Here is a 25,943-nt window from a genome sequence, read left to right on the forward strand (position 1 = left end):
CCTCACTGGCCACAGGAACTTGAAGTGGTTGACCAGCTCTGTGTTGCTATAATAATGGCCATGTATCTTTTTCTTATGTCTGCTTTAGGCTTGTCATAAAGTATGGACAAAGGTATGAACTTATATGGTGAATTTTTTTCCACCTCATTAGAGAATCATTTTTTATTGCTATAGGGTCTGACTAGTTTTCATGTGGTGAAAAATCCTCTGTAGTAAATAAGTTAGTTTCAATTATCATATGTTTTACTAATCTTTTTTAAAAAGTCATACTAAAGTAATGCATACAAATATAGTTTGTTACATCAATTTTTGAATTAATTTGAGTATTTTATTTCATTAAAATGATGAAAAATCATCAAGAACCTCAAGTCTTAAAAATATTTATACCCTTTAGTAATTCTACTTTATAGCTATTTGGATTAGGAAAGTGATTTGAAATATTAAAAATGTTTACATTCAAAGATGTTTGCCACAAAAGTATTTGTAATATTGAAAACCTACATATATTCTAAACCTTCTACTTAACTTTTAAATAAATTTTGATATTAGACTCAGCCAATTGAATCTTGTCAGCTGTTGAAAATATTTTCAAATAACTATAAATGAAATGGGAAATTTCTTATACTAAAGCATGAAATCCAAAACAGAATTCAAAATCACATGTACTGAAATCTCTATTGAATATTAAAATTAAGTGCATAAATATGTGTAGAAAACATAAAAATAAGAAATAAAATGAGCCAGATAATTTATAGTAGTTATTTCTGTATAGGGATGATTTTTCTGTTCTTTTTGTCTTTTTACTTTTCTGCAGTTTTCATATGTTCGATATGAATATTCATAATTTTTGTAGTAATAAAAAATAAACGTTACTCAAACAGAAAACTATGTCAGCATTGTGGTATTCTCACAACACTTTTTTTTTTTTGCTATGATTCTTAGGTTGGTGCTGATAAAAGTCAGCAGGTTATAAAAAACGTATGTTGTTTATGCATCAGAAAATCTATTTAAATGAACTAACAATGGTTAGGCAGTCCCACCAGTGGAGTCCCTTTCTTGGGCCTGTAGGATAGGCTGATTTGTTTCATTTTTTGTGTGTGGCCAAGTTGCCATGCACTTGGCAGTGAGAAGGGCAGACAGCTGGGGGAAGACCAGGGAAGCAGTGGCCTGCTGGAAAGGTCAACAATGTGGAGATTTAGCACAGAACTTCCTGCAAACGTCCTGGATTGTGATGAATTGGGACACATGCAAAATAAACACACACACACACACACACACACACACACACACACACACACTCCTGCAATCATTCCTCCTCCCTTCAACAATCTGCCCCCTAGCTCTGCCTGTCCCTGCCAGTGGGCCTCACAGAGTGTGTGCAGAGAGGGGCTAGAGTTGCAGGAGACTGAGGTCACCACATTGGACTTTGCCCTGGCCACAGAATTCCTTAGGAATTGCCTCGCATGAAGTACTGGAGGAAATCCCATAATTAATATTGGCAGAAATGCCACAGTCTCTTGGCACAAAGCAAAAGCTGGTCACTAATTTCAGTTCAGCTTTCCCTTGTGACGTTTTTAGTATCATGAATTAACTACTAAAATTGTAGTTTTTTAATTTTTTTAAACGTTATCTGGTGGCAGCATTGTGACTACAGCTCAAAAACACTGGGATGAAAAGTGACCTGAAAGAGCGAACATGGCATGGGCAAGGCTCAAAGTTTTAGCTGTGAGAAAATTTCTTCTTAATTCACTACAGATTTCTAAAGTTTCATCAGAGCTTTCTTCCCTAGTGCCTGGAAAAGTGAGAACTCTCTCCACATGTGAACCTGGTAAATCATTTGATGAACTGAATGAAAAGAGGGAATTGAGACTAGCTAATGCCATCAAACAACCCTTATAACTTAATTTTCTCTACACAATTTACTCTTTATTTGTAACTTTTGAGACAAGTTGGCTTTTAACATAACAAAATCAGTCACTTGGCATTTTTTTACAAAGATACATCAGGCATTCTCAACCACACTAGCTTATATTCTCAAGTGATACCTACTGTTTTATGTATGTGAAATAATGCTCAAACATATCCAGGTGTAACTAAAGATGTCAAAATGTATGCATTAGCTGTTGGTAAGGAAATGGGTGACTTGGCTTATCTAAATGAATCACTAAGGAAATACAGAAGCTTTGAATCCTTTCTGGGACAAAGCAGAATTAAATGTTCATTATAAGATCCTAGATATTAGTGAAATTACATGGTACTTGTTTTTCTCTGACTGGCTTATTTCACTTAGCACAATGTTCTCCAGGTCCATCTATGTTGTCAAAGAGTGTAAATTTTTCTTTTTTTATGGCTGAGTAGTATTCCATTGTGTAAATGTACCACGTTTCTTTAATCCACTCATCTAATGGTGGACATTTGGGTTGCTTCCAAATCTTGGCTATTGTACAATAAACAATGCTGCAGTGAACATGGGGCACACATATTCTTTTGAATTAGTGTTTTGGATTTCTTCAGATAAATTCCCAGAAGTGGAATCACTGAGGTCTAATGAGCCAAAATAGAAACAGACTCACAGACAGAGAGCAGACTGACAGCTGTTAGCATGGATGGAGAGGTACTGGAAGAGGTGGAATAATTGAGCAAAGAAGAAAGAACTTATGGACACGGACAATAGTGTGGTGACGGCTGAGGGGGGCAGGGTACAAGGTGGAGGCGAGTAAAGTGAGTATAAATGGTGATGGATGATGGAAACTTGATCTGGGGTGGTGAACACACAATACAGTGTACAGATGATGTGTTGTCAGATTGTATACCTAAAACCTGTATAATTTTGTTAACCAGTGTCATCCCAATAAATTGAATGAAAAAATAATAATAAAATATTCATTATAAATAGGAATAGCAGAATTTTAGACCAAAATAATGACATGTCCCCAGAATCTGTTTTCTAAGAAATTTTAGGGATTCATTTAACATATTGTTTTAGCTCCTACCGTGCTGGGCAGCCCCCAGGGTACAAGGTCCATGGAAGTTCACAGCCCGTTAAAACGCTGGATACATAGCACTCTTTTTCTTCACAATGTCCCTTCAGAGAAAGGGAGACCACAATATGCATTATGTCCTAGATAAGAAACAAATTAGAGAAGAACCCTTGCCAAATCACTACACACGTCTTTGACAGGTTTATTCTCACTCATTCCTGTGTCTCACCAGGTAACCCATAGCAGATTCGTGGCCCAATCTTCTTCTTTTCACTGCTTTTTCTATCAGTTCTCAGATAACCTGAAGGAGGAAGGATTTGAGCTTTTCATACCTGAAATAGGTTCACTTTGAACCCCAGAGAAACTGTGGACCGACCTTCTGTCAGCCTAAGCATGTTAGTTAACATTCATAGTAAGGACAGAAAGCTTCCTAACTGAATATGAAAATATATGGAAAAATAGTCTAAGAAACCATTTCGAAAAGATGAATAACTCGTAGAGATCTGCTTTTTACACTTAAACGTTTATCAGGAAGGTAGATCTCATGTTAAATGTTATTACCACCCACAAAAGAAAACAAAACAAAAATCCAAAAAACAAAGACATACAATGAAACGTTTGGAGGTAATAGATATATCTGTTAATTACCTTGATGGTGGTGATGGTTTCATAGGTGTGTGCATATGTCCAAACTCATCAAATTCTACACCTTCAACACATGCAGTTGTTATATATCAACTAAACCTCTATAAAGAAGTTTGAAAAACGTGTGTCGGCCATATGTGATGTCTTGAGAGAAAGGAGGATGTGAAGGGGAAACACTCATGGCACTGTCTCCCTGGACCCCATTTCCCCTGCTCAGGTCCTTTGCAATAGAATCAAATATTAATGGTTCCAAAATTCTGCTTTTATTATTTTGCTCTCTTGTTTAGAAACTTTTTATGATTTTTTCACTTCTAAATGCAACAAAGGTCTTTGTCCTAACATAACATTTGAAGTTTTTCACAGTCTCATAGAAACCTTTTCTACCTCCTCCCTACTCCCACCATTCGCCATAATCTCCCTCCGAGCTCCAGGGGTTTCGCCCTGCCTCGGGTGTTCCTTGTCCCTCGTGGATGGGTGTAGCATGCTTCTGAAGAGCAGCAGCTGCTTACATTTGTTATTGGACAGTGCCAGCCACAGTGTTTAGTAAGCCTTCGATTAATGTGTATCGATATTTACCTCATATGGCTGTCCAACCCATTCATTCATCCACTTAGCAAATAGATACTGAACCTCTACCACTAACAGGACCTATCCTAGTTACTAGTAAATGACAATGAAAAAGAAAGTCCAGTCTCTGTTCTAATGGGACTTTATTTGTGTATGTGGAGGGGGGGATGGATAGTGTAAAATACACAAACATACAAAATATATTGTATGTCATGATGATAAGTTTTCTGAAGAATAATAATGCAGAATAAAGAAATAGAATGATAGCAGTGTTATTTTAGGTTGAATAGTCAGAACAGGTAGTCCTCTATATTAAACTGACATGTTAACCTCAGCAAAACGAAAGGACCATGCCAGTATCTGAAGGAAGAGTATTTCAGGAAGGGGAAGTAGCAAGTGCAAAGGTCCTGAGGTAGGAGCCAGTACATTGCATTCAAGGAGCAGGAAGAAGACCAGTATGGGTGGAACCAAGAAGTCAAAGGGGAGAGGAGAAGTGAAATGGGTCAGGGAGAGAGGCAAGGGCTTTTGAAAGCCTTTTGAAGACTTTGGATTTATTCCAAGTGAAGAGGAAAACTAGTAGAGGGTTTTGAACAGAGAAATGGCATGCATTTTCAAAGGATCACTCTGAGTATTCTGTGAAGACAGACTTGGAGCAAGAGTGAAAAGAAAAATGGCTAAGAAGTCACTGCAATAGTCTGAGCGAGAGACACGGGTGACCTGGACAGGGGCTGTGGCAGAGGAGGCAGAGAGAACTGGCCAGACTCTGACTACAATGTGAAAACATAGTTGACAGAACTTGATGATGAATTTTTACATAGGGTAAGGAAAAAAAAAAGAAATGAGTCAGAGATGATTCAAGGATTTGGGCCTGAAAAAAAATAGAAACTTAAGTTTTTATTTGCTGAGTTGGGGAAAGTTGAGGGAAGAGTAGGTTTAGTGGTGAGGTGACAGGAACAGAACCCAAAACTCAGACTGGGCACCTTAAGTTTGAGAGGCCTATTTATGGCAAATTCTTTGAGCTCCCTCCCATTTCCCCTTGACCCACCCCAGGGTTCATCCGAAACTTTGGTGGGCAGTGCCTGTGTGTTCCGTCTCTCAACTCAGGCACCTGGGGGCTTTTTCCAGTGAAAGTGGATTTCCTAGACTGTATGAGGGTAATGCAGAAGGACACCCCGTGTTCCCCACGTATGTCAGTGAGACAATCTGAGGCATGTGTATATGGTCCCTCACAGGGTTCCTAGGAAGACTAAGGTCATTTGCTCATATTGACTTTTTCTCCCTTCCTGCACAGTGCACTCCTAACTTCCTACAATTACCTCCCTGCCTCCAGTCCAGATGAAGTGCCCACACCAGGACTGTGCAGGGTCTGCCTGGGAGGAATTCAACCTAAGACTATTGAACATGCAAATGTCAACATTCAAGAAGCGAGTGGGTATACTATCTTGGAAATCAGGGAAAATGTCGGGATAGAAGTATAACTGGGAGGCGTTAGTCTTTTACCAGCCTATGTGAAAGCCCTTTGCACAAGATCTGAATATGAATAGGTTTCTGCACATACTTGTCCCTTCTCTTCCTTATGTTCTCTTTTCCATATCGGCACAAGGATGCTCACCAACGAACAGCCTGAGCTTCTAGTAGAGAGCACAGCAGAGTATCTAGATAGTAGTAGCTTGAATAGTGATGACAATTTGATTGCAAGGAGGAGGGCCTTGGGGACTTGTCTTGACTGCATTTGTATAGGCTGTTAACTTTCCCTACATGTTTATTTGGGGTCACTTTGGAAAAACCAGTGAGGATTATGGAGCACCTCCCAAAGCCATCTTTTGGTGTTGTCAGTGTTTTTCACTAATGGTTTGGGTTCATCCACACTTTTCTACTTACCTGGCTCAGGGTTCAGAGCATGTTTTGTATGACATAGTTAGCCAGCAACAGGCAAAGTGAAGACTGTACTACCTTCCAATCAACCCTTTAGCTGAATGTGAAAACAAATCATTGTCTCTCACATTTTGAGTCAGATTATCAGGTAAAGCACAATTCTTCTTGCATATATTATATCACATTCCGGCGTAATTTCCGCTTTTAAGGAAGCATCCAGAATTTGATTTTTCCTGCTGAGCAGTTAGCCAGATAACTGTAAATCAGTAGAATCATTTACATGAATAAAATTTTTATTCTAATTGAAGAGCTAATTCAAGCACATAAGAATGCTCCCAGTTCTCACATTACTAAAATGGTAATATTTTTATCAGTGGCTGTCCTGTGAAGCTTCAGGTGACTAAGACATTTTCAAATGGCACTCAGAAGCATGCTAACATTTTACAGGCATACCTCCTTTCATTGCACTTCACTTTATTGTGCTTCACAGATGTTATATTTTTTTACAAATTGAAGGCAAGACCCTCCCCCCGCAAAAAGATTATGACTGACTTTTATTACAATACTCACTTTATTGTGGTGATCTGGAACTGAACCCACAATACCTCCAAGGTATAAGTAAATGATTTCATCTTTTTAAATGAATTGAAAAGTGGTTTTTTTTATATAATCTCCAATTTTTAATTTTCTTTTGTCAAATGGAGAAATGGAGAGAGAGCAAGTTTCTGGAATAGCGGGAACAAGCATAGAGACTGGTTCCCTATTTGGGGAAATTCTTTTTAAAACATTACCATTAAGAAGCACAATCACATAAAATATTTCTGTACACATTTAATAACAGAGAAGTAGGACACCAAACCTGTGCATCACCCATACCCACATATGCATCCTCGCCAAGGCTTGGAAGTCAGTCACCAGAAGATGAAGGCTAAGCAAATACCCCTTATGGTTAGTTGAAGCTCTTGGCTCTTTCTTCACAAGGGGGCGCTGTGCCAACATCTAGCTCTTTTCATAGACCAGTATTTCCTTTCATATTGGCTTGACATAGGTCTCTAAATCTATTTAAAAACTTAGCTTCTTTCTGTTTGCTTTTTTTCCAGCCCAGGCTCTTCTTACCACGGAAGGACAGACTGCTCTGTCTTCTGTAAAAGTCAAAGTACTTGTGATGGAGTGTATGCTTCTCTGGCTTCCCAGCACTTCTCTCTCTGACCCTTTTAACGTCTCAGCAATCAATGTGTGAACTATGTATGAGACAATTATCTGAGTTTGAGGTGCTCCACAGTCCTAGTACCCAAGAGTCCCAGCTAGTGGGACATGACTGCAGTATCTGCTCCTCCTTGATTATTCCTTTTCAAGTATCCAACTGCAAACATGACCTGAGGGTGTTTGGTAATTATTTGTATGAGGTTTTAGTTTCATAAAGACTAAAAGTAGATTTCCTCTGTTACTCTGGGGATGTGTTTTGACCTTCACCTGCATCTCAAGTTGCTGAGAAGATAGTAAGCTGACTTTTCATAGACACATCAAAAATAGTAGATTAAAAATAGATTCATTGATGGTTTTTTCATTTATTACAAAAGCAAAGTATCTTTCTTGTCTGTAACAAACTAGACCTAACATTCATATAATATTTATTTTAAAATATAAGAAAAGGAAACAAAAAATAAAACCCACATAAAAAAACAAAAGTTCTCACTTATTGAAGCATCTCCTGACTTAAAGATTTTATAGGATATTTTGTAAAATATCAGTAACCATGGAATAATCCCAACCATTCCATTCCTAACCACCTGACTGAACTCATAATTTACTAAGAATTATCTCATGGGAAACAATTCAGAAAACATATTACCTACGACTAAAGTGGAATAAAACCTCGTGGTTGGCAGTTTCATCACTTAAATGGATATTGATTTTGATCATTCATAACTTTGGAGCATATCTTTGATGTTTACTTTTTGTCATTAATTTATTTTTGTTGGTAAGACTTAGTAGTTCAAATGTATTATATTCTTGACATTACATAGAAAAAAAAACCCTCATTGTCTTTTCCTCTGTGAAGACTAAAAATAAAGCACAGGGGCTTGTAATTTAGGTTCAACATAATATACAGTCCATAAATATTTTCCGATGAACTTATTTTAACAGTACGGTTCTCGTTTCTCAAGTGCAATATAATCACCACCTGTTAAGAAACAATGTCTGAAACGTGACTGGTAGAGTAGCTGAAGCTAAGTGGTGGATACACACATGTTCCCTGTAAAAATCCCTTCAACTTTTATGTATTTTTCAAAATGTTCATAATACTATTGTGAAAAATAGCTTTTGATGTGGCAAGAAGCATATTCTACTTTTTTTTCCCCGAGACGAGTGCTCCATGCCCATCAACTTGGTGCTCTAGACATCTGTGATTCAGCTCAATCCGGACCATTGCAGAGCTGAACACCCAACTTACGGCATGCTTGTTTGTCTCTCTGTTTATGAAAGAAACATGCCAAGGGCAGCTTGTCAGTTTTAATGTCGTGAGCACCCCTAATACATTTGATTGAGAAAACGTTGGCCAGGATAGCTTATAGAGACATTTTTATGATGTGAGATTTTTTCCCAGTTGCAAGTCTCTGTAAAGAGGGACCAGATCTTTCCCTACCCTGACTGAGACCCACCCTCAGCACCAGGCATGAAATAAGAACTTCTCTGTACATGTGTCTCTCCCACACCCATCCCAGTTAAACGTATTTAGAATAGACTGGCAGTGAAGAGGTGTTTCCCCTGGGCAAAGGGCTGCGAAAGGTGTTTTACTCAAAATACCTCATTTGACTTGTTTAAATGTTGGTCGTCTGAAAAATCACCTTCTTCTTAGTTACATACTTTTTCTCATGAATGAGCTGAAGTAATTTTCCATTTCTGTAAGTATTGAATGTCCTTCCTTTTCCTTCTGCCTTGGTATGTTTTGAAAAGATAAGCCCAGTCCACTTTTATAAGCCTTGAGTTTCAGTTTTCACTGCATTCGGCTCTAAGCTTCATTTGGACATTGTGTTCACCATTGATTGCACCATCAGTATGCATCTAACGTAATACCCAGCACACAGTAGACACCTAGTATATATTTAGGAATGGATGGGAGGGCAGAAGGGAAAAAGAAGAGAGGAACAGAGGAAGGGAGGGAGGGAGATGGAGGAAAAACAGAAGGACGGAATGAAATTTCATATGGAAACTAATATAAGGCTGTATCTTTTAGGATGTTGTGATTTGGTTAGGGTCACTTTTAGAATATCTAGAAAAATACTTCCTGCCCCAAACATTTCATTATCTAGTGTCCAATAGTACTTAAAAATCCACAGTTACGATTCTGTTTCTTTGTCCATAATTTATTTTATTTTTGTATGTAAATTCCACCCCTTCAGTCCTCTATAGTTTATATATCAAACTAAAATATGTCGAATTTAGATCAAAATTTGCTGTAAATCAATTATTTTACTTGTTATCATCTGACCAATGAAAAAAACAACAATCTCTTCTCAAATTTACATCTGCATTTTATTTTATTTCCCCCTCTCAGTGGAACATTTTATTTTATTTATTTATTTATTTACTGTTGTTCAAGTATAGTTGTCTCCATTTTCCCACCACCACTTGCCCCCGCCCCACCTCCCACCACCTCCCACCCTCAGTCCTTCCTCTCTTTGGCTTTGTCCATGGGTCCTTTGTACCTGTTCCTTGTGGACCCTTCCCCTTCCTTCCCACCCCCCACCCCAACATCTGCATTTTAAAGGCCATAAGTTTAGTAGAGGAAGTCCCTAACTTAGAAATATTGTATTCTCTAAAATTTAGAGGTAAGCTAAAGTCTTAATCAAGGCCACATTACTTACCACCTACCAAGCTTGGGAGGTAAGGAAGGTCACTTACCTCCTTAGAACCAACAGAAGTGAAGCTTGTGATGGCAGCGAAAGCAGTAGCCAGAACTGCCCTTTTGCCTTGGATCAATGTCCTAACTGTGTCAGTTATACCTGTCTTAGGTAGTTTTGAGGGACAGCTAGAAAATGGCGCCTTGCAGTAATACTCATCCTGTTAGGAAACAAAAACATGTAACTACCATAAACTCTGCTTTCTTTCATGGTTACTCAAAAACCCAGATTTCTATTTTAGCTCCGAATAACTGCTGCCACTGGTTGGATGGATTAAGAAGTGTTAATATTCCTCTTCTGTGTAAAATATACATAGGAAAAATGCAGAGCGATGCGTAGGATATACAAAGTCTGACACTGTCACTTTTCCTCAAGCCTTACGGTACTCTGCCCGGCCTCCTCTCTCTCCGCCTCAGGAACTCTCTACTGATCACAGTCGAGCCATTCAGCCTCCACCTACAGTACCACCCAGAGCAGTAGACTAATCTTGTCCCTAGAATAGGAATTTAAAGGGCTTGGGTAATCTAGCTACAATGGGGATAAGATTCAAGACAGTCGAAACTGACTTGGACTCACATCTCCATCATTTATCAGTCTTGTAGTATCAGCCAAGTTATCCAACGTCTCCAAGCCTCAGAAGCTCTGTCTATCAAATGGCAATAGTAATGTCTGCCTGAGGACTAGTTAAGAATAATGAAGATTGAGCATGGGCTGCGAACCAAAGCATCGCAGGTTCGATTCCCAGTCAGGGCACATGCCTGGGTTGCAGGCCACGGCCCCCAGCAACCGCACATTGATCCTTCTCTCTCTCTCTCTCTCTCTCTCTCTCTCTTTCTCCCTCCCTTCCTTCTCTAAAAATAAATAAATAAATCTTAAAAAAAAGAATAATGAAGATAATGTAGCTACTTTACCTGTTACCCATTCCTCCTGTGAAAAGTCAAAATTTCCTCCATGATTTAACTCCAAAGAAAGAGGCCTTCTTGATGTATTCCTTCACTCACTTATAATCTAGACATTTATTGTTTAGGAGCATATGTTTTCTAATCTGAGGGACTTCAACGTGCATCTCAGATCTGCCAGTCCAGGCTGTAAGATCACAGGAGCAAGTTACTTCACCTTTCTAAGCCTCCATGCCCTGAGCTGTACCATAGAATGAAAATAAGACCAAACTCAGATAGATTGCTGTGAGGATAACATAACATATATGTTAAGCCCTTACCATAAATACCAAATAAGCCACTGATGCCATTATAATAAAAATAAGGAATTTGAAAAGCACCCGACCTTGTGGAGATGTTTGCTTCACGAGCTCAGCCCAAGCCCAGATCCTGTCAGAGGGACAAAGGGGACCTGTGGGTTGCGGGTCAGCGGCAAGTGCCCAGAAATGGGAAAGTCTGTGAATGTTGGCTCTGATAAATGACTCTCCAGATTTAGCGAGATATTGAACACTGTCATGGAAAAAAGTCACAGTGCCAAAGTTGAACGCAAGAGATTGTTGTTATTTAGAGATTCTTGGTATTTGGGGTCTTTTTTTTTCCTCCCAAGGGACCGTTTTGGTTTTTTCAGCCTGGTAATTTCATCATTGCTTTTGCTTGTTTGTTAACGTAGTTCTAAAAGCTGAAAGAGGCCATTTGTGTCCTTATTTGGTGCGTGGTCGGTCAACAATGAGGGCAGCATGGGTTGGAGCCATGGTGGCAAGCACTTTGTCACTTAAAACAACCTGTCTTCAGGGTCCCGTACGTTTCCAAAAAATAAATAGAAATGCTTCTATATTTAGGCAAAACCCAGGATTTTGGACAATTTTAGTAGAATTCCTTGCCATTTATTTGTTTGTTTATTTATTTATTTATTTTAGTTCTAGTACACAGAACCAATAGAAGGTTTTCACGCTGCAAGTAAAGCATTAAGATTTTGTTATAGGATTTAACCTTTAAAATACAACAGCTTCATATTCTGTCCTTATATACTTAAAATAAAAAGACTCCAAATAAGGAAAAAAATTGTTCATCAAAACTAGATATTGATACCCTTTTTAATGTGTTCTTGTTTTAATATTTATTTCTGTAACATCAAGTTAGTAATAGAAACTGCCCAGAGTTTTCCACAGTGAAGCGTTCCCTTCTGAAGAGCCATTAGCTTAAAGGCATAATCAATAACATACAAAATTAAAGAAAGGAACTTATTTCAGGATTTATTCAAAGTAGCTCTTAGAAATTCATTGGGAACTCATATCAAGGATATTCAATCATCTCTGCTTGAGGTGACCAGGCCTTCTGAATGTCAGGGGTGAGAAGTGCCGTTCACTGTCGGATTCTGCATTTCCTGTGTAGGCTTCTATGTGGAGATGGACACCGTTCCGGTTTGATTGTGCTGAATGTATCATTTCTGAGCCTTTTGCAGCTGGGTAAGGATAAATAGTATGCATCTAAAATTCTGAAATTTTTTATTGTTTATTTTATTTTTGTTTTCAGTGTGTTCTGTCCTGAATTTATTTACACTCAAGCTATTGTACTTGACAAAATTAGTTTTGTAATTACATATGAAAAAAATCCAAAATGTAATTGTTTTTATAAATTATTAATGAATTAATTTTGTCAGAAATATCCTTTTTTTCTGGTGTCTTTTTTATGCACATTTCTTCCCATCACCATTTAGCCCCCCATGCCCTCTTCAACCGGCACTCGCACCTCCCACCTCTCATGAAGCTGTTGTCCATGTCCATGATTTCTTTCTTTTTTCTCAGTCCCTCCATCCACCCCCAGCTCTCCCTACCCACAGCTGTCAGCCTGCTCTCTATCTATGAGTCCAACTCAATAATACCCTTTTTAAAAATCCTCACCTGAGGACATTTTTTTTTCATTACTTTTAGAGAGAGGAAGAAAGAGAGACAGAACCACTGATGTGAGAGAGAAACATCAATTGGTTGCTTTCTCCTTACGTGCCCCCACCAGGGATAAAACCTGCAACCTAGGTAAGTGCCCTGACCAGGAATTGAACCCAAGACCTTTTGGTTTATAGAAGGATGCTCCAACCAACTGAGCCACCCTGGGCAGGGCTAAAACCCTTGTTGAAACCAGTAAAATGGTATGCCTGCTTCCCATGCTCATGAGGTGACCCATTTTAGAGGACAATTTTTAAAACTGGAAATGTTTCTAACAATACAAAAATAGCTTTCCTAGTTCTCCACAGAGCTTACAAACATTATCAGTAGTGGTGCCCAACATCTTGTATGGCATTTTCAAAGTGCTCTCCTATAAAGTACCCTGTTCACTCCTCTCAAAAACTCTGTGCAGTGGTTCTGATTTGTATAAGAGCGAAACCTAGCAAGGTCAGGCAACAGTGCTGAAGGTCACATGGCAAGTTAATGTCACAACCGTGCCCCTAATCCCCTCTACTAGGCTGCCCTGAACATTTATTTTCCCAATGCTGTTTCATGAAAACAAGACAACAACAACAACAAAAAAAAACAGTAACAACAACAAAATTATTCTGGGACAGGCCTGTAACTCATTAGGTCATAAGAATGACAGTGGATTTTCCGGTTTTAATGGTTGATTGATTGCTACAATCATAGCTTTGTCAGAGAGAACATCTAAAGAAAGGGAAAATAACTAAATTTTACCTACATTACCCAGGGTGATTTTTTTGCTCCTAATCAGGAACATAAAAGAATATAATGCAGGTGATGTGTCTTATCTTCAAGTAGCCAGGAGATGGCTGGTTTGCTCATTCATTAGACAAACATTTTGTGACTTACTTTTCCAGGCCATTTTCTAGTCACTGGGGATCCAGTCTGAAAGCAGCATGATCTACGCCCTAATGATGTTTAGGTCTGGGAGGGAAGCCAGATATTGAAAAAATAACTGCACATGCACTGCCAGTGACAAAGATGAAGTACAGGGTGCTGTGGAGGCATCCCCCAGTATGGGAAAGCAGGGAAGGCTTCCTGGAGAAAGTGGCTTTCAAGGTGAAATTCTGTATTTACTATTTTACTCACCAATTAGTAGTTAAGGGTGATTTTTTTTTCAGTCTGCACTAATGAGTCTAACATTGACAAGAAATAATTTTTCTGACTTTCAAAATATTCATATACAGAACCTCAGACAATTACTAACCCCAGGACATTTTATACACATTTTAAAATATCATGTTTAGTTCTTTTATTTCAAGTGACTAACCTATATTAATTTCAAAATTTTAAATAATTTGACTCTAGAAATAGTTCCTGTTGATTACTTAAAAAAACTACCTTGGACTTTGTCAATTATTTAATAGATGCTTAATAAACATAAACTATATTTCCCTTCTCCCCCATTTCTTTCTCCTTGAATTTTTCCTTTAATACCATTTATCCAAGTATTTAGAACGAACTTAGTACCTTGTTGGATAGAAAGGGCTTGACTTAATTATCATGCAGATTGCTAAAACATTTTCAAATATACTCTAATTTAGATGGTAACCATAGTGCATACTAAAGCATTTTGATTCACAATCCACAGCTTTATTTATCTTTTGTTCATAGGACACATATGAATAAACGATGTACTGTAGCAGTTTAAAACACAGGGAACGCTTTCCTAATACTCTTAAGGCTACAGAGTACCATTAATTAATAATTGTCCTGTTTCAGAACATGAAATAATTGAGTAAAGCTTCTACTTTAAATCAGGTAGAAACACGTAAGATTGACAATGACTATTTGAAAGTAATTCAAAGAAAGTGCTACCGCTATTTTGCAGCATTTCCATTTGGAGTAATAATTGACAGTTAATTATGATAATGCATTAATGTAATTAATAAAAGAAACCTTGCTTAAACCACAATTACTTATACTGGATGAACACCAGCTGTCAGCAGTGCACAAGTCCAATTGTAAAATTTTCTTTTGACACATTCTTTTGCAACAGATTACCCTAAAAATTGAATTATTACCCTAATAATTGAGTTATTATTATCTACCTCTTATCAGAGGTAGATAATAAATAAAAGTGAGATGAAGTTGTTTGCTTCTCTGTTAACTTCTGCTGCAACTGGTGACTATTTCAAAAGACAACATTATCCTGGACCCGTATCTCTGCCTGCCCTGGTTTCCTGGGGCAATGTATTTCGACATAATGCAACTCCACTGGTGTAACTTCGTTTCTCTCGAGTTTAGCTTAAACCTTCCCCCTCCACCTGTCAAACAGTCACTTGGCTTGTAAATAAATGCCTATGTGAATTTAAATTCTCCCACTTTTAAATTTGGGGTTTTCAATGTAAATGATGGTAGCTATCTTCTACAAACACAATTCTGAGCTTCTGTGTCAGGCACCAAACACCAAATTTGCCATTTGTAACATCTAAAATCTTGGAACCAAAATCTCAGAAATATTCAAGAGCAAAGAAAGATGCCTTATTTAGTTTTGCAGAACATAACATCTAAGTTATTGGCAGGAAGGGGCATCTTGTTGCGTTTTAGGGAGGTTAAGAATTATGTGGGCACCAACTGGGTGGAGGCAAAGTTCAAATTTCAGGGCCTGGTTCTCCCTGGGGTGTAAGTTTCCAACATATAACAGAAGAATGAGCTCGGGATGGAACTTCTCTCGTCCCTTCATTCATGCTTTTACTAAAATTCTCCTGAAAAGTAAATACTTAATATATGACACATTAAAATATTCAAAAGGGTTTTATTCATTTTCTTTTCTATCCTTTAGTATATGAAGTGAAAGTTATAAACAGTTGTTTGAAACACAGATGACAGCAAAGGCTCATCCTAGCAAATGTGTTCATTTTGTTTTAGTTTTTTCAACTGTCTGAATTCTCAAGTCTGTGAAGTACTAGCCAGTCCCCCAGAACAATACAGGGGTAGGCAAAGGAGGCTTACAGTTGCGAGTATGCAAAACACAGGGTTTATTCTTGTAATATTGTTTGTTTATTAATTGTTATGTTATTTATTATTATTAACCTACTTTTGCCTACCCCTGTATTGGTATCTATACTTGAAATCAAGGCTTAACTTTTCTCGTGATTAATCTCAGAAATAAGTAGCTTATTTCTGTGACCTTGCTGAGGCCTCATAACCTAAAGGAGATTATGCGTAACTGTGCAGAAGAAATGGGAAGGAGGCGGTAAGTAATGATTTAAGGAAAAAATTATATAAGCATTGGAAGATACTTCATGTGGCTTTATCTAATTTCACATTAGGAAAAAGGAGCAAAGGTTCCATTTTCCTGGATATAATTTCACATGTATACTTTAATTGTTTTTATTTTCTTGACTGTTCTAGATGTCTGCTTTTAAGAAGGTAGAGGGAGGAAAAATAAATGTTTTGGCAATAATGTAAAAGACACTTTTGCACCTTCTTCAATGCACATTTCTTTTAGAAACAGGCATTCTATAGTATCTTCATTCTGCATTTTTTATGTCCTTATATTTTATCAATTACATATCAATTAACAGGATATTCTTATAGCAGTGTCAGTTGGCATGGAGAAAAAGACCAGTATTAGTCAAAATGCCCGTTGCTGGCTGTAGCCTCCAGGGGAAGATAGGGCCCGTCTTACTGTGACAAGTGTAACGGGGATAACAATGCAAGTCATAGTTCTCTGCTTCCAAAGCTGCATGTATGGGCTGCAGCTTTCACTTTCATAAGCCAGTTGTGCTGTTTCCCCTACAGCATTTGAAATGCCACAAGATAAAATGAGTTTTGTGTTGCATGGAATGTGAAAGAAGTAAATCTTTGCCACCACCTTCCCTCCTGCTCTATGGCTCATCTTTGTGTCCCCCTCCTCTCTCCCTTCACGTCCATCCCCCCCGCCCCACCCCACCAGCTTTAAGGGACATGGCCCTCCTCACCCAGACTCCCTGTTCTCTCACGCTGCCCAACTTCAGTCTCAGATGAAGCCGTTCAACTAAACACGAGTTGTGCAGCTCTGTGTCAGCTCAGCCAGGAATGTTTGATTTCCTGAGAGCTGTCCTGAGATGGAAATTAAATGCTGGGTCTGCCAGAAGTAATGCCTGCTTGAGTGTGGTCAGTAGGGTAATAACATGGGTGTAGTAATTTATAGTTTTCCTTTGAACATTTCACCTAAAATGTCATACAGTGTGCTTGAGTGTGATAGTGTTATGTTACAGAATTACAGGCTTATGGTTCCATAATAAAAGATTTTGTAATAACAAAAGGGGGTGTTATTTGTGCTGGACCCCTGCAGCATAAAGGAGCAAAATGATAATAGTGGAATTTCACACACCGAGACAGGTAGGCTGGTATAGGTATGGGCACCCTCCCCAGTCCTCCTCAAAGATCCCCAGGAAGGTTACCACCAATTTGCTCCTGTGAAACGTGGATTCGTATACAAAAACATAAAGGTATAATCTGTGAAGCATTACAAGATTGCCAGTTGATTCGGAGACGGCGTGTTTATTTTTGAACTCTGGGCTCCCCAGGGTTGCTGCTGTTCAGTCAGCTATCACTCACCCACGCTATTAGCCCATCTGTCAGATAACAAAGAGGTGAAACGGTAAAAGTGTTTTCTATTACTCATTGCAAAAGCTGATATGGAACCTGTGGTGTTCTCAACAACCCCTGGTGCGCCGCCGCTGCTGGACACTGTTGCGAAATGGAGGGTCATGTTCAATGACGATCTTTTACGAGACTGAATGAATATTTTGGACCCTTATGAACCTAAGAGTTAGATTGTACTGTAGGGGCTCAAACTTTGGCAGATAGAATGATGATCACTAAGCTCAACTATTGATCAATTTTGTCCAGTTCAGAGTGGGTTAAATTCACTCTCAGGCACTCCAAGCCTCTCTAATCTTACCCCAGAGAAGTGGAGCTCTGCCTTGGTTTACAGCTGAGGTCACTGGCGGGGCAGCGTTCAGACAGGGACTGATGGAATTATGCCGCAATGTTAACGTTAAATACCAGTCAGTGGTGAGGACTGATGACGGCATCGGGGTCCTTTGACTCCTTGGTACAATATCCTGAAACATGTGCCTTCCTGAAATGTGCTGGATTCACAAAGCCTGTGAGAGGCCCTCTTTGGCTTTAACCAATTTATTTAATTTGAAAGAAAGTTGTTTTAAGGGGTTTATCAGAGAGTTAAGAAGTGTTTCTAGGGAACAGAAAATGGACCAGAGAATTGATCTGCATTGTCAAAGTCATGCATTATGACTCACTCCCCAAGGTGACAGTATCTCTCTGAGGGAAAAGCAGCCAGAGGCTTTGAAAGTGATCTGCCTGTTTTCTTTTCACACTGACTTGCAGGAAGGTGCTGGTATTTGGAGATGATTAAATCCTCCTGGAAGGAATGATGTTCAGCATATTACTAAGAGAAGTTGAAATAAAGAAAATGATACTTGGCAGCCAATTGTGTAAAATTTAGTAAACTTTGTGGAATTTTGCAGTCATAGACACATACTTCTTTTTTTAACGAAGTTTACTTTTTTTTTTAACTTCACACTTGATATAAAAGGTTCACCCACTTCAGTCATACTTTTCACCGTGTGAGTATTGTGCTTTTCAGGAGTGGCATGTGACTCTGCTGTTTAGTCAGGGCTAAATTTAAAAACAAATTTGCAAGGGCGTGTTACTCACGTTATTCATGAGATAAGGTCTTAGTGAAGCAAGCTCTGTCGCAAAGGGCAAGTGTCACGCAGCAGGAAGTCCTGGCCATCCTTCCCAGCCCTGCTTCAGCCAACCTGCCACCTCGCTGTCAGTGCGTACCACCACACAGAGGAAATGCCCTCAGTCAGCCACAAGGGCCTCCTGCTCCGTGTGGGGCCCTCCAGCCCGGGGGCCCTGCACCAACTCTGACTCGCCACTGTTTCCAGCGACCCCGGCACCTTCTTTACCAATGGCTTTTGCTTGGGATCTTCAGGGAGCCACAGTGCTAGGACCATCGCCAAGAGCTAAATCAAGATTGCGTTTCTCAAAGTCCTACAGGTATCAGCTCTTTATTTTTGTAGCTGGGGAAAAAAACTTTTTTTTTGTCATCTGCTGTAGCTGTAGGGTCCCTTGCAAACAAGTATTTGCCTTGCCTTGATTTTTTTCGGCTTCTAGTGTGAGTTAAATTGACAGTATAAGAAATATGAGTTAAGAAGACATGAACCTTGAAATGCTCAGGGATATGTGGAAAGGTGGAGAAGTAGAAGGAAGTTGACTAACTCTAAAAGCTGTTTTCGAGGGTTAAATGGGAGCTTTAAAAAAGTATTCCTATTACTGTCATCTGGAAAACAAGTGCATTAGCACGCCTAATCAAATTCATATAGCCAAAATTGGTCATGCTAACTTTCAGTTAATCCTTTGAGAGTCAGGAAAAGATTCTTGTTTGATTAAACAAATAAGCAACCACAACAACAAATACTAAGTGTGGTTTATAAGTGTTTCAGGAAAAATAGGAAATTATCTCTCTGGTCTAGGTGATACTCAGAGTTTTAATATTGTCTGGGATTAGACATTGTGAAAGCCAAGTAAATATTTTGTTAATTTTTTTATTTTTAAAGGTTTCTACTAAAATCATATGAAAAATCTTAACCTCATGGCTTTAGTAAATTGTCAATGGCACCTTTGTTTTATATCCAAGTTAGCTTATTTGAACCAAATAACTAGAAAAATAAGAAAACACTGAGAAAATTCTTTGATTTCTTTCTTTGCTTTAGTATTGTAGATACTTACAAAGAAAAGATTGATCCCTCACACATTTTGTGTTTCTAATTGGTTAGTCTATAGCACTGAAAGTTATTTCAGCAAGAGCAAACAGAGGTGAAATTGTTTGGAAAATCTCAAGAATAAGGTCTTTCTTATTTAGACCAAATGCAACATATCTGGAAACTACCAGGCTTATATAGACAGGTGCATTAAATTAGAATCAAAATGTGTTCAGATTTACTTGCATAGAAAACATTCAAAATGTGGATAACAGTAATTCATGAGAATTATTTATTTGCTTTAGACAGTATGGAAGATAGTGTCCCTGGAATATTTTTAGGGGACTATAAAATCAGAAAAATCAGATTGTACATTTCACTAATAACAGTGCCTAATCAAACTTTGGCAAGAGATAAGTAAAAGTTGGCAGCTAAGAAATGTAAGTAGTACCTTTTTTATTTCCATCTCAGAGCAAAGTACATCCATTTGCATTTTTTATGTTAATATGTTACAGTTATAAATATGGTTCACCATTAGCAATTGTCTGCCTACTAAATGGTTTGCATTCTACTGAACGCATGGGTCATGGTTATTATTTGCAACTTCATGGTTACTTATTACGTGCTATGCTGTATGCTCATGGAAGATTTGTGAACTTCACGATGTGTATGCCCAATAAGTAGGTGGTGGCTTCTGACTCTCCTCGGCGTTGAGATCTGATTATCCTAAATGCCATGAATATCTAAGTGCTGAGTAGTATGAAAGCAGTGGTATGTTGGACTATGGGGTTTTAGAAATCTCAAGCAATGCAGAGTTTAAGGTTTACTGTATTGTAGATATATTACTGAACTTGGATTTTTAGTCTAGCAAAGCTATTTTCCTTTGGTCAAGTTCTGATCCTTTCCAAAATACAACAAGCCCTGGGTGTCTGAGGATGAGTTTTTCTGTATATTTAAATGCCCTGTGTTTGTAGTTCTAACAAGCCTCTTCCACAACTTGAAGAGGTGAGAATGACCTCCCGAATAGCCACCATGGGCCAGTCTCCTTTGCATCTTTGTCCTTCATTCATTTGATTTTAATTTGTATGTTAATTGCCCATATGGTAATTATGCATATGTGCTGTCTTCACTATTCTGTGGGTCCTATTTTGTCTCTCCCCTTGAGGTGTAAAATATTTGGGGTCAGAGGCTCACTTAACATGCAGCACGAGTACCATTACTGCGTATTTGATGAAGCATCTTGCTGTGCTCTCTTAGTTGGTATCACCCCTTTTGTCACAAAGTCAACTTGTTGATATGATCAGGGCTGAGTGAGTTGATATCATAGACTGAGAGTACAGTTAGGAGGTTAGGAGGTTAGGAGGGCAGTAGTTCACTGTGGCCTCGTGTTTTCCGAGGTTTCTCAGTGCTCAAAGAGAGGGCATGCATTTACCACAGTGCTACACTGACAATAATACTGACAGTAATAATGATGAAAGATGTTTATCATATTGCGTTAAACTTTGAACAGACTGCACCACTCAAATGCACTGTGAGTCAATATATGTATGTGTGTGTGTGTGTGTGTGGACTCTAGTTAAATTCTATAGTTAACTTCTGAATGGCGCAACTTCATTGCTTAGCCTTCCTGGGGTTAAAAGTGTTAAATTATGTAATGTAAGCATGTAAAGTATCTACAATTTTCCAACCTTGTTTTTGCATTTCTTCATTTCTTTATTAACATACAAGATCCTTAAAACATGGAAGTAGCTTAAAGTTTTCTTGACCTTTGAGAAGCTTTGGAAATGATTCCGTTATTGAAGCAACTGAACTAATGGGACATTAGCCAACATTTCTCTATTGCATTTCTCCTTTATGAGATTGTTTATGAACAATATTTTATACATTATAAAATCCTCAAATGTATCTAGTACAGTGTCATATTTTTCATTTGAAGATTGAATGGATATTAATGAAGGATACTGGTGATATACTTAACTTTAAGCTGGAATATTTTTTTCTTTGTCATTATTTTCACCCCCTTTGTAGTATTCAGGATAAAGGAAAGCCAAGTCTGTAAGATTTGATATTCAATTAAATTGTCCAATTTGTTAAAGGAATGGCAAATAATGCTCATTTGATACGTATGGATCCCTGGGAAATATTCACGTTGGGCAGTTATACAATGCTTAAAATTGACTTGAAAGTAGTTTTTCAGTGGTGACAAATTTTTGTCTTTTGTGGGTAAAATAAGTTTTAGAAAAAATGAAATGATTAATGTATAGCTTATTAAGAAGCCATGTTTGCTTTGATGAAGAGAGAGAGAGAGAATTACATAATAAAATGGCTAATGTTTCTCTGTGGGCCTAGAATGAATGCCAACCACTATTTTAGAGCTGCACCTTTCGCATCTGTTTAAAGGAGAAAGACAGGGAAATGATTTGCTCGTGTTTGATTTAAGAAAACAATGTGAGTGAATTTACGTTGGAGGCTTAAACATAATATCTTAAAAAATCTGGGCAAAAAAAAAATGATCTGGGAAGCAAAGGACGAGGAGCCTGAGACATAGCAGGTCGGAGCACTCTGACAGGTCCCCAAAGGAGCACTAGGACAGCTTGTTTTCTCACATGTCACTGTTCAAAATTGCAGTGATGCTTGAGGAAACTTTAAATAGAAAGCTACTCTTCTAGCAATGGTCTTGTCTTCCAGCCAGAACAATACTTTCTGCTTTCTGTCTTCGTAGAAAGGGATGTTAAAAGGAACTTTTTTTGTGTGGCGCCTCTGGCATGGAGACCATGCAGAGAGAAGCACGGCAGAGGGGATTCCAGTGGCGTTCCACAGACCAGCAGCAGGAAGCGTGTGCTCGTGTCTGCCTCTTACACCAACAAGGGTCATGAAACCCTCAGAAAACCCCCAAATCTCATTTTTTGCTACTAGTTTCAACATCTTTCCCTCTCCCAGCATTTCAACAAAGCTGCCACGTAGATGATTAATTAAACTCATTTGAGCAAACCTCTTGTAGAAGGGCTAACAAGTAAATTTCTAAAATGTGACATAGACTAATCAGTAGAAAGCAGGATTAGCAATCAGATCTAAAAACAAAAGATCAAGTGATATTCAGGCCATGAAAAGATAAAGCAATATTTGTTGAAACAAAACCCCTGCATGACCTTAAATTATTTCCTATACTCTTAGAAAGTTATTCTCAGATCTGCAACTTTGATCTGGAGATTTTATAATATATGGGCAGGGACCATAGGAAATACAGCCTCTAAGCCATTCTTTGCTACTACCAAAAACTGAGTACTAGCTTATCAGTGACAGCCAGACCTCGCAAACCCACTAGAAAATGCTGGCTATAGCCCAAACCTCAGGGAAATGAGTGCCAGCAATAAATTCATACAATAGGATGTAATTTTCTAAGTACCACATTAGTACCTCCTATTGCATAGCAGTTTTTAAAGCTTTTCAGATGTAACAGATGTGATAACTTGTTTTTAGTGCCCAATAGTTTATCTCATTTACATCTTTTGGGTATAATTACCACCAAATAATAGAGGAAGAATTGAAGGTTCGGGAATCAGAGGCCACACACACATGTGGTCAGAAAGTGGAGGAAGAGCAAGAAGATCTGATTTGTAGTGGGCACTTGCCAAATGCCAGACAGTGTTCCTAGGGCTGTGCGTGCATTGTCTGATTTCATCCCTCAAAACAGCCGCACAAAGTGAATCTTGCTTTGCCTGTATTTGACAGATGAGGAAACTAGGCAGAGAGAGCTTAAGAAACTTGCCCAAGTTTGAACTCTGGCAGTCTGTTCTAGAGCCTAGACTTTTAAATAGCCACTCTTCCACCTCCTACTGCCAACCAGATCCTCTCGTCACTCCACATGGGGAAGTTTCATGATGAGAGGTATAATTCTAATATACTTAACTATCCTAGTTTACTTAACTTGAACTCTTTCTCTGAAGAAAGAATACCTTGTCATTTAATATAGAAAGAGGGCTCAGTGATCAATTAAAATAGACCCTTATCAAATAATATCTAAAATGCCTTTTAACCTATTGATATTGATTTAAAGTAGTGTTAAGCAAAAGCATCATATTTTAAGTGTTTCTTATGAAGGAAGGAAGGAAGGAAGGAAGGAAGGAAGGAAGGAAGGAAGGAAGGAAGGAAGGAGAAAGAAAGAGAGAGAGAGAAGGAAGGAAGGAAGGAAGGAAAGGGAGACAGGGAGGGAGGGAGGAAGGGAGGGAGGGAGGGAAGGAAAAGAGAAGGAAAGAAAAGGATCAGTGATTTTCTGTGGCCTGCTGCCATCCTGTACCCGGGTTTTTCAGTGTGGGCTTCCCTCTGGCTCATTTCATCTCATCAAAAACAGTGGTCATGTAGTTGTATTTTACTGTCAAAATGTTATTCCTTAGCCAGTGGTTCAGAGGAGCCAGAAGATTCTCTGAGCTAGAGAGGTCAGCTTCATCCTGAGTCATGTTAATTTATTCTACTGACACTGTCTTGAATATTAAACTGGATGGAAATAATATTCCAAATTATGAGCAATATTAGCTACATTGAAAATGAGAAAAATAGTTACCTTATAGGCAATGTACCAGTCTCTATAGGAAGAGCGGTGTGGTTAACAATCATGGCGTGTGTGCGATTGGAAGCATGAGCTAGGAGGGAAACTTGGGTCTAGAGCCGGACAGACCACGCACAACTGTGAACGCTGCTGCTTTTCTGATGAAGCAATTCCCTCACCTCCACTAGTGGATCCCATGTCTGTAAATGGAAAATCAAAGTGCCCAGAATTGAAATATGTACATAAAAGTAGGCCTGCCTACCACCTCTTTTCTAGCATTTTTTTATAGTCCCTTTATCATTTTATCAATTTTTTTATGCTTTTTGTTTTGGCCAAATACGTTTTGAGGTAAGCCATTATCATTGGGACCACTCCTGGTTCCACAAGAGTACATTACAGCGGGTTTATAAACAATCACCTTGTAAGCAACCTGTATATATAAATACCCTCACCTTGAAAAGGGAGTGTGGAGTAATGGTTGAAAGCTGGCTAACTCTACAGCCACTCTGCTAAAATTCAGTTTCCAAACTGTCACTCACAGCTGTGAAACATTGGTCAGGCCGCTTAACATTTTTCCTTAGTTTCCTCATCTGTAAAACAGGATGTTACAAATATTAAATGTGTTAGCCATATATAATGCCTGGCACATAGACAGCACCAAAATAAAAGTTAGCTATGACTAAGACTAAAAAGTGAGTTCCATGCAGTAGCACTGTCTGTCTTTGTTCTTTTCATCTCTTTATCACCAATGCCTGGAGGGGCATGTGGCATAAAGTAGGTGCTTGGTGTATGTGTATTGAATGAATGAGTTGATCAACAAGTGTTTTTGGACCCCTGTCAAGAGTGAGGACACTGCCTCCTTTTCCCATATGCATGGAACAGAGGGCAAAAGCTGAAAAGACCCAAGAGTTCATCTGCTCAAACCACTATTTGAGACTGAAAAACCTAAAAAGTTCTCTAGGTCTTAATAATGTGAAGTCAGTCAAATGCAAAAGACAGGCATTTCCAGAGCACCAAGTATGTAAGCCCCACTCCAAAAAGAAAGTTTGGGAGTGAACTTGAAGAAACAAGCCTTGTGCTGGGCTAATGGAATAAACTCTGAAAAAGTAAGAACTGATATGACTATGAATAAAATACTCAAATGCAATCAGAATTCATAGAAAAGATTAATGCATTCATTCAGATACTATTTGTTAAGTGCTTATAATAAGTGTGGTCAGCAGTGTGCGAGTAAATGTTAACAGCCAGCTGTCTGTGAAGACACCTACAAAGCCTATTTGTACTATTTGCTGATTTCTGTGGCAAAAATCCCCCCACCAGCCCATTTCAAGCCTCAGAGGTCATTAACTGTGGAGCTGGCAAGAAATGCATTGTAGCACATATATACAATAGATGGAGATGGCCTCAGGAACACAGATAGTTGTAAAACGTAGTCAAGTTATTAGCGAGTGATTAGTTTTGAATATTTCCATTCTTATTAACATACTGTATTTAATGGGAAACTTATATAATTTAATTTTTATAGACACTAAGTGTGTGACAGCTGACTTACTCTCCTGGAAACGTAGCAGTCTGGTGTTGCCAGCTGGTGCTGGCAGCTGCAGCCACCATTGTTCCTAGTATTTTTGTTAGCCACCTAAAACTATGTACCTCATGTTAGAGACAGAGCAAGGGGTAAAGTGGACAAAGTCCCTGCTCTCATAAAGCTCACATTCTAGTGGAGGAAGGCAGGAAAAGAAACACATTAATAACCCAATAAAATAGGGACTGGGATAGGAGATTCTCGTAGGGAAG

The 25,943-nt window shown here is 38.6% G+C and overlaps 1 protein-coding gene across 6 annotated transcripts in view; it reads left to right on the forward strand.

Annotated features, from left to right (window-relative positions):
* PDE4D (phosphodiesterase 4D) overlaps window positions 1-25,943 on the forward strand; it is a 1,296,708-nt gene that overhangs the window by 955,415 nt on the left and 315,350 nt on the right. The window contains exon 1 of one of the 6 annotated variants that reach the window (XM_045847962.1): window positions 18,664-18,899. The exons of the other annotated variants lie outside the window; for them this stretch is intronic. Coding sequence (XP_045703918.1) covers window positions 18,811-18,899 — 89 coding nt within the window. The 5' untranslated portion in view covers window positions 18,664-18,810. Of the gene's footprint in view, window positions 1-18,663; window positions 18,900-25,943 lie in introns of those variants that run through there. 6 annotated transcript variants of the gene reach the window in all.

Source organism: Phyllostomus hastatus, unplaced genomic scaffold (assembly GCF_019186645.2).
Source record: "Phyllostomus hastatus isolate PE091 unplaced genomic scaffold, TTU_PhHast_1.1 phas_contig_58, whole genome shotgun sequence".
NCBI lineage: Eukaryota > Metazoa > Chordata > Mammalia > Chiroptera > Phyllostomidae > Phyllostomus > Phyllostomus hastatus.